Genomic DNA, 10,130 nt, shown 5'->3' with positions numbered 1-10,130 from the left:
AATGTCGGTCAATATAAAATAAGAATACTATTTATTATGTCATGAAATACAGTTAATATATGCCTTTTCAATACCATTTATAAATCCATACTCATGTACTAGGACACGAACATGTGCTTCCATCCTTTATCATATGAAATTGACCGTAACTGTGAGACCCCGGCTCAATGGTTTAGAAATCATTTTTGCCAGTGAGACCAGAATGAGCAATTTTATTGCTGAATTTTTCGAGAATCATTGGAAGTAGTGTTTCTTGTCCTAGAGTATACAACAATTAACAGTATTTTGTTTTGCATATCGTTGATTCGTCTTAAAGCATTCCTTTTTCTTTGTATTTTCATTTAGCATAGACCTCAATGATGCAATCAATTTCAAGATTATAAAATATATTGTTATACGTACAAATATGATACTGTCAAGTGAATTCAGTTTAGATTGGTAATTTATGTTTGGAACGCGCCATTATGGGTTAATATAAATTATCAGTCATATATTGAAAATTATATAGCAACAAGGAAGATGATTTTGTATTTCAAAATCTTGTTGTAAAATTTACAAATAGTCCGGCTATTTGTTTCTCATTTACTTTTATAAATTGGGAAATGTCTCATATAAATACCTATCAACTAGATTTATCATTAAACATGTTGATTTTCTATTTTATAACATTATCCAAGATAACATGTATTAATTTGTGTTCGAAATTTCTTATATCATTACAATCTCTTTATCCTTAGATTCTATAATAAAACACAGTTGCATTATCAATGTAATAATGCATATTAATTTTTATACGCAAGAATCCTAGCATAATTAAATAAATATTTGTGATATGATAAGAGGTGTACTGGAAGCTGATGTACTTAAAAATAGGATAAACATCAATCAATTTTAAATCACTTGCTGTTTCCAGATATTCACGTACATGATAGACCTGGTGATAAATGTATTCTATCTAAATTCAAAATATTTTCAAATATAGTTGCAAAAATCATGAATAACAATTAGATAATATAGAAAACGAAGGAGCTGTGTGCTAAAAAAAAAAAATGTTTGACACACACTTCGTTAGCATTAGTAATTAATTATTGACTTATTTATTCGATTTCTTTTGAAAATTATTAATCGACGATTATATTAATGATGAAGTATCATGATAGAAATTGTGTAACATCGGATTTCGTTTCGTTGGAACATTTGATTTTATCTAAAATTACGTTAAAATGACATGGATTATTATAAACAAAAATGAAATTGAAAACTATTCGTACAATAAATTCGTAACTTTCTTATTTACCACATTTACATGTGAATGATAAAAGCTTTGATATCGACTGTTACGTGTAATAGTTTTTATAATTAAACTATGTCTATATTTATATTAACTGTCGTATAATGTTTCATTTTAATTTTATGATACGGGGCAGATACGATTCGCAATTTCTTTTTTCCATATGATTAAAATTAATTTGTTTTGAAAGACATCAGGTACGTTTCGACGTTCGAACGTCAATTAATGATTTGTCGGAAATATACTACTATGATTGGTATGCTTGATTATTAACAATATTCAGTAAATCTAGTAAATCTCGATACATGTTATTAGAATTCTTGTAACCGCGTTTATGCAATTTATTCATTAACAAATGAACATTAATTGCTCCTAGATGGTGTAACAATAATTAGTATTTTTGTAAATTAATTTAACAAGTGCTTACTTTCCTTATGTTCAACTTGTTATTAAATAGTACAAAATTTTAATAAGATGTATGAAGATTTTTTAGATATACCTATTGCAATTGTATTTTTTTTTATCACTCAGTCTCGTACAATTCGGTTTATTAAACCGAACGTACTGTAATGGAATATGAAATTGCTCATAAGAGCATGTATATAATTTTAACTGTATGAAGGATTTTTCTGATCTCATATATATATTCTCGTTCCATTCAACTTGAAGAAAGACTTTGAGTAAGTTAAACTATTAAATACATTAATAAGGAATTCAAGTGAATGAAAGATAACAATAATTCAAGTAATTACGTAGAGAAATACAATTATAAAACACTTATATGGTAACTAGTATAACAATTAATATTGAGATTTTAAGGTAAATAAACATTTAGAAGTAATTAGGCAAAATTACAATTAAATTCATGTGTCATCACGTTTTAGAAATTTAATCTAAAACTTGACTTTGATTCTAGCGTGTAAAATAAAAAATACAGAAGACGTATTGAATGTTCAACGTTCAACAGGAAGAGTACTACCTTCACTTTTGGCACTCTTTTCCTGTTTCTCATTTGTAGTTGATGACGATGGTCGTGTCAGAACATCTTTTGTGGTCAGATTATGTTCAATATTGGAAGCAAACGCAACGCTGTAAGCTCTACGTTGCGTACGCCTTTTCGTCGTAATCGTACTGTTTCCCACAAAAGGTCTTCTGTTGTGACCATCCGTCACTCTTAAGCTGAATGGAACGAGTTTGTCTCAATCTCTGTAACGAGCATCTGTTTTTGTATTTGAGCCATGATCACTCGTGGTTGGATCTCCCAGTCACAATGGTGCTAAGCTTTTACCTCTTTTGGCCAATCTGATTTCTAGCCATATGTAAGGAACCACAGATAGAAGTAGCACACAAGCGAGACCCAGTACTCTAAATCGTGTGCAAACCAGTCCATGTAAACCAAGAGTCAGGGCAAGACCGAGCCATCTCCAGAAAAGAGAGGTGGATAAAGGTCCTTGCCAAGAGTTTGGATACAGACCCAATACTAATGCTGAAATACAATTGAAATTATTCTTTCCTTGCTTGCAGAAATTACATTTCTATGAAATTATTTATTAACATAGTTACTTACTATATATTAGAGTTTCCCAAATGGAATTACAAACTCCCCATGCAGCAGATATAACATGAAAGAGTGCTGGATCATCGCCAGATGGTCTCCATGTAATCAAAGCCAACAACAGGCATGCATGGAATACAAATCCAACAACTAATAAAGAAAACAGAGTAATTGATTACTAATATTACAAATCTATTGTAGGAACATTGAGAAATTTTTAGAAGGTACTTGCCTACAACAAAGTATCTCTTAATGTGCCTTAACAACATTGATAGGGTTACGCCAGCTAGGGCTTGTAAAGATGCTAAGCTTAGAAAGCTTAGAGTTACTGTACCAGCACCACCCAGGGCACAAACTACATATGCCTAGGAAACGAATATCATTTAAACCTGACATCATTGTAAAGCATAACATGTAAGGTATTTTATGAAACTTCGATGGACTGAAATATCATATTTCTGTATATAAACTCTGATACTCACTTCTATAAAATCAGCATAGATGAATCCCTGTTCGAGTCCAATGAAAAGTGTTAACGGTGCCGCTAGTTGCAATTTAGGATCTTGAAATGCAGATTTTATAGACGCTAGAATATTTCGTGCATTGTGTTTTTCGTTAATATTCTGTGGTTCCTTTATCCTGGAGTCCAAGAAAGCACAGGATATACTTAAACCTAGGACGGCAAAACCAAGCCAGATGCTGACTAATATTCTCGACGTTCCAGGTGATAGTGGCGGTGTGCTAATTGTGCCGTTATAAAGATAAACTTCTTCTGGGCAATACTCTGCTCCACAAACGTCATTTCCTTCATTGTTCACTGTATCAACTGGCATAGTATCTGTTAATTTTACGAGTATGGCAGCGATTAGACAACCTAAAGAAAGCAAATTATATAATCATATTAACGTAGAAACTAATATTATAGTGCGAAGAGGGTTGATAAAAAACTAAGGTGTCATTGCCTTGATGGACATTGGCAAATGATATGAGTGAGTGAAGCCAGGCGTAGTGAAATCAGTAGAATAAGTCCCAAGTCAGACGTGGTGATATCAGTAGAGCAAGTCTGAAGTCAGACGGAGAGAAATCAGTAAAATAAATCCCAAGTTAGACAGACAGAAATCAGTAGAATAAGTATCAAGTCAGACACATATCACCTGAATATTAGATGTCTTCGATCAAAATATTGCGATAAAAACTGATGACAAAACATGGAACTTTAGTTTTTGACCAACCCTCGTACAATTCATGAAAATGAAAATATTCGTACCCAGAGCGAGACCTATATCCTCTGCTAATTTGATTCCTCGGTTAAGTCTTCTCAGAAGGCACTCGCGTCGTGTTTCGTCAGGATCCTCAGGATCAATGGACACCAGAGCTAGACTAGTTGCCGAAGCATTTACGTGTGAAACTCTCGCTATAAAACTTGGACTAACACAAGCGCCCAATATTGCATAACTGGGCAACAATAAATACCTGTCAACACAACAAAACATACAAAATAAACAAACTCTTCGAAGAAGGCTAGCCTTATATTGCAGAATCATTCCATTTGCCCATCTCTACCTTATGGACCAGGATACGCACCACTTTGGGTAAAGGTGTACCCCAACGAAAACTGTGGTGGCCATATGGCTGGTGCTTATCCCAAGATTTGTTCCAAATCTCTGCACGAGAATTGGCGCGAAGCAACTGGTGATCGTCGCAGTCGCGTAGAGAAGAGCAAGAAGCATCGGTCCCAGTTGAGGGTTGAAAATACCGAGGCCAGCCTGCAGCGGGAACATGGGCAGCGTGGCTGCTGAGCAACTCGCGTGTCCTAAGAGCAAGGCGGCGCAATGCCTCAAGATTGCCCTCTTCGGGGGCCGAGGACCGGAAGGAGCCGCTCTCACAGCAGCTATCAGCCGACGCACGGAAGACGCTCCTGCGGAAGAGTTCATCGAGTCTCGTCGTCGCCAGGATAAGGCAGATGTTCTGGTTGAACGACAGGAGATTGGAGAGTAAGCTGCCATGTGCTGCAAATACAAATTTTCGTTTTTATTGGGATCAGAGACCGAAACAGTTGTGGAATTTTTGAATAGGTTTTATTTAGAACGTATACCATGGAAATTTAAAAATAAAAATTTCTCACATTACGATCACAACCTGGATCATATTCAGTAAATAGTGTGAGCGCAAATATCGTTATATAATAGTTTGGTAGTGGGCATTATTTAACTTATGAAGCCTTCTCTAAGAAGAATTCTAAAAGAACTTGTTTCCATGGAATTTTTGTTATACAGATTGTAAAATATCTGTTCTACGAAGTGTCGACTGATAGAACCGATTTTAATTTCGAATGGGTTAAAGGTTCCCTGCCATACCTCCAGCATAGCGTCGTTGTCCCATAAGTTATGGTGATGACCACTGCTTCTGGCTCGTCTGTGAGTGTGTGCTAACGGCGGAGGCTGAGCTGGCAGTCGTATAGGTCCTAAACCACCGATAGGTGCTGGCCTGAAAGCAGGACTTTCGAGCTTCTCCTTCGACAATTCGTGAAGATTGGGTAGCGAGCCCATGGTTCCTCTTTTCGCTTTTTCTCTTTCTTTTCCTTCTTTTATTACACTTCTCCCTTTACAATCGCTTGAGAACCTCTCTGATTCTGATCAGAATCATTGGCAGGGAAATAGGTGGTTGTTACCATCCTTGCGGTACTCTCACGCTTTTCGGCTAGCCATTCTGTGCAGGTAGTTACCTGTATCTTAAAACAAATTAAATTATGTGCTACTACTGGCAGCAAAGAATGTAGCAAATAAAGTTTATTTCTCAGCCTCAGGGGCCCAGTAAAAGGAACTTAGGTTTACAAAAATAATAACTCTCTCACGAAAATTAGAACTTATTCTATTTGTTATTCTATATTATATTTTATATTATCACATGTGATGAATATATTTTCTAGGAGAAAGAACTAATTACTCCAGGTACCAGAAGTAGAAATCTTTTACGATTCTGTAATGGTTAATTTCTTTCTCTGTCTTCAAGTTGAACGTATGCTTGCAGCCCAAGTGGATTTCAATATCCAAGTCCCACTTCAGTCCGGGTAATACTTATAAAAGCTGTGATTACATTTGTGATACTTGCAAAGTGCTTAAAAGTCGAAACGAGTTGATTTCGAGTCCTAGAACGAGTTGGCCTCAAGCAGCTTTTAAGAGTAGTACTCGAACCTTGAAAGGGAGAACAGCACAGCGATTTCAGTACAGTTCTATAATGACACAGTGTTATTTACATTACAGATGTAGATTGTCAATTAATTATTCACTCGTAAAAGTGTACTTGAAATATGCTTCAGTCCAATTGCTAAGCATTTTTCATGGATCGTCAGCTCGGTAAACAGATAGTGTCTATTTCAAATTCTGAATTTGACATGTCGTGTAAATGTAAATGAATAGAATATAACACATAAATGACAGCGTATAGGAAAACGTTCAGGAACACTGCTAACAAACGAGATCTTCGTTCTCCCAGTTACAATTTTAGACCGACATGACGACAACGATCAATAGTTTATTGGACAGTGAAAATACTTAAAGGGGTTAAAGGATAACAATGTGCTCGTACAACACGGACCCTATCAATTTTTTTTCTGTGCGTTAATAGGCGTTGCATACAAGATCTATATAGTTATTTATAAATTTTGAAAAATAATTTTTCGTCCACTTGTTCTCTGTGTGCCTTAGTGCATTCTGCATCTGAGCTCCAGAGACCAGACATAGTTCTGAAATTATTTGAAAATGGCTAATTTTTGACTCGTACTGTTCTTCAATTCACTGATTTATGTAATTATGCAGGTAAAGTCTCCAGTTTGAGAGAAGTTACCTATCAGTCAGGTGCCTTGGCGATAAAAGTGAAATTCTTACAAAAAGTGGAGTTCATCAATTTTGCTCCTGAAAGTCTCATATAAAGTAATGCCCAATAAAATTGCAACACTCGTCAAGAATGCTATTTTTTAAACATAAAAGTAATTATTAACGTGATACCTAAACACAAGCTACAATATTATACAAATAAAGAAGGAAATTACATGGTTAATGACAAATAACGCAGACGATTACTTCTCACGTGACAATTCATCCAAAAGTATTGAGATTTGTAAGATGGATCACTTGCAGTGGTCACTGTAGTTCTCTCGTTTCATAAATTGTATGATCGTTCGAATAATTTTACAAACAAGTCGCTCAAATTTTCGAAATACAATAATAAAACGACAGTCAAGGCGTTTGGTAGAAAACTGTAAACCGTTCTCGCCATCTTGGTACCGTAATGCTACTCCAGCAGCAAACTTGCATAATTTAATTGGCAATTCTCCGTGAGCGCGGTCGCGTCAATTATGCAAGCAATAAAAAAAAAGAAACGGAAGATAAAAATCCTGTAGCCATCTGAGGAACCTTGAACGAGAACTTACAGCGAAGGAATCGCCAGCACAAGCGTTACTGTCTGCGGCCTTGATATCAGTGCCCGCGGAAGGATTTCGACTAATCGTGACTAATCTACAGTCGTTCAGAATTGGAAATGCAAACCGATGCAAATCTTCCAGTACGACGAGTTTGTGACTTAAGATTTAGATCTGTTATTGCGCGATTTATACCGCAGATCTTTATGTTCGAACTATGTTGGAAAACTCTAACAATTTCCGTCTATTTTCGCATTTGAATAGAAACTGTGGATCTCTCCCATGAGAATATCTGATTGGATTAGAAGAATAAAAAATAGATGATACACAGAAAATATAGGCATGGAACCCTGGAAAGTAAACATATTTACTTTCCATAAACATATTTTTTAGGAATATTTCGATTAATATTTGCTTAACTTTTTACTAATCTGACACCTAAATACAATTACTTCATTGTCAATGTGATAGTACTACAATTAGACTGAGGATTTTTATGCAAATTCCTATTTTCTTGAATGCAATTAGAGAAGTGGAATTCAAGTGAAGGTTTCTTTTATCCTGTAAATATTATAAAGTGTATGAAACTTCTAATATTTTATACATGTTTGCATATTATATGGATTCTGTACTCCTTTGCATATTTAAATTTCTCTATAATGTATAAAGATCTGCCGTTTAATTCTAATTAGTTTCTTAAATTTGAATGTTTTAATTTATCATTTGACTCGAAAATACTCCAAATTATCGAGAATACATATTGTAGATCAAAGATTTCTGTTAATAATATACTCAGAGTGTACAGAGAAGTACTGAGAAGGAAGTTTGTCAGAAAGTTTATTCGAGGTTGACTTTTCAAACTTCGAGAAGACTGTGTACCTTGGAAGTGCATAATACTAGTAAGATATGGTTCACGAATACATATGTATTTCAAATACGATATTGACATCCGAAGGTATTGAAAATGGGAATCTGCCACTGAAAAACTGACAGTGAGAAATTCAAGAGGAAGGTTTTGGCAAGTGCGTACATATATTACAATGATCGAGTGGAGGAGTTTGTTTTTCTGTGTTCAAGAGCAACACCTCTCGAGAGTTTGGTATTTATTGTCACATCCACCTACTTTTATTATTAATGAAAAAGAAATAAACTTTGTCGAAATATATAAAAATTTGTTGCCATTCTTGTCATTCTAGACTTAAAAGAAGACCATTACTTAATCCTTTTAGTACCACGGTACTAAATGTCTCCATCGGTACCTAGTCTAAAACTCTAGCTTCTAACTTTCTCCAACTATGCAAAAAAATACAACATTCCTTTGGTTGGTCTAAATACTTTGAAGGAATCTGTCAACGTGTGGACAGAATTTTGTTCATCAATAACAATATTTGTGATGAGCACAGAATTTTTTCTTGGCGCATGAAAACTAGGTAAATATTGACTTGACAATTTTCACTATACCCATGTTTAAAAGGTTGGCACTACAAGGATTAACTTATCAATATTAATATAACAATTTTCATGTCTCTAATATTTCTCCAGAAATGACCTAATCGACCTAATCACCTAATAAAACTCATCAAACTTCTCAGATAAAAAGGCACAGACTTACTGTTCAACAACTGCGTGCCAAGATCGACCAAGATTCGCCATGGCGCTTCCTGCGATAACGAAATACCAGCTGGACTGGAGTCATCCTCGACCACAAACACTTCCTCCCGCCTCTAAGTTACCCGACATTTTGCGTATAAAAATTGGAACACTGAGTTTTTCGAACACTTTGTTTATAAAAAGCGTGCACGCACTCCCCGCGACTCTTCGATTCCTTCTAAAGACCTCCTCGCGCACAGTAGAAGGACTCACGAAGGGTCCAAAGTCCAACCGACTGGTCCACGGTTCTAAAACACAGTCAACGAATTTACGTCTCATCTACCATCATCTACCATGTGTTTATATCATGTCCACTTTCACTGTGTATTGTTAGAGTGGTCGATAATCACGTTGAACGCGAAACCGCAGGAGCAAGTGAACGCACAGCACAGTGGATTACCAAGCAACCCTGACACCTTCGGTGATTCAGGTACTGGCATTGGCACCAGTTAGAGGAACAGTTCTTGACAGCTTAGCAGTCATATCGGCAGGTTGTTTGGTCCTTGTTTACCATCGTCAAAAATCATTTTCACAAAGTGGAATAGTGATTATAGTAAACAATGATTCCGTTCAGTTTCCTTTCGACTCCTGTCTAACTCTGACGCGGAGTCTGTGGGTCGTAGACGCAGTGACAGTTGTTCGAGTTTGACTGTCCCATGTTAAACTGTCCGAAAACGACTGGTCGGGACAGGTACGAGTGGTGCAAAGGGGTTGCAGTATCCGTTCTGGATCCAATCGTAGTACAACACCGACCACGGCATTTCTCTCGGCCGTGCTCGGTGTCGCTCGCCATCGTTCGTTCTCCCTTAGTTCCACTCCTCTTGATAGGGTCGATAACAGGGAGAGTGCGTACTGCATCCTTATTCCTCGATTCCTTACGAGCCTTCGGCGCACAAGAGAGGAGCCAGCTTTTGTTTTCGCGATGTTACACACGGGGGTGAAAGAAATGGCCTCGGGACTCGTGGGTAGATGGTGCTCCTTGAATTGAATAAGAAATGCTGAGTAAATGAGGGGTGAAGGACTACTGGGGGAGGTGGAAATCAGTGTACCTCTTTTAGGGGACGTATTTCAGATGTTTCACTTGGGAATGGACATTCTCTGATGACTTTCAACTTTTTTAGATTTTTTTTACGCGTGTATTTATTTATTTAGAAACAGGTATAAAAAAATTCCTTTCGTAGTATCGTTGATTGTAAATAACGTTATTAAAAATA

General features: G+C 36.2%; 1 protein-coding gene across 4 annotated transcripts; it reads right to left on the bottom strand.

Moving 5' to 3' along the window:
- Window positions 1-14: 14 nt before the first annotated feature.
- On the bottom strand, window positions 15-9,644 carry LOC143188723 (protein unc-93 homolog A). 4 transcript variants are annotated; one of them, XM_076393137.1, is made up of 9 exons: window positions 9,267-9,644; window positions 8,879-9,164; window positions 5,204-5,577; window positions 4,431-4,855; window positions 4,114-4,319; window positions 3,329-3,720; window positions 3,079-3,211; window positions 2,859-2,996; window positions 15-2,777 (listed from the first exon to the last, which is right to left on the bottom strand). In XM_076393137.1, the coding sequence occupies exons 3-9, from the start codon at window positions 5,393-5,395 to the stop codon at window positions 2,557-2,559; spliced, it is 1,707 nt and encodes a 568-aa protein (XP_076249252.1). In that variant the 5' UTR covers window positions 5,396-5,577; window positions 8,879-9,164; window positions 9,267-9,644; the 3' UTR covers window positions 15-2,556. The 4 variants fall into 4 exon arrangements, with proteins under 4 accessions (XP_076249252.1, XP_076249251.1, XP_076249253.1 ...); XM_076393136.1 differs by having other exon boundaries at window positions 8,879-9,644; XM_076393138.1 differs by having other exon boundaries at window positions 15-2,771; window positions 8,879-9,644.
- Window positions 9,645-10,130: the final 486 nt, after the last annotated feature.

This window comes from Calliopsis andreniformis, chromosome 3 (genome assembly GCF_051401765.1).
Source record: "Calliopsis andreniformis isolate RMS-2024a chromosome 3, iyCalAndr_principal, whole genome shotgun sequence".
Lineage (NCBI taxonomy): Eukaryota > Metazoa > Arthropoda > Insecta > Hymenoptera > Andrenidae > Calliopsis > Calliopsis andreniformis.
Note: the sequence above shows the minus strand (reverse complement) of the source record. Positions and strands in the feature narration are given on the sequence as shown.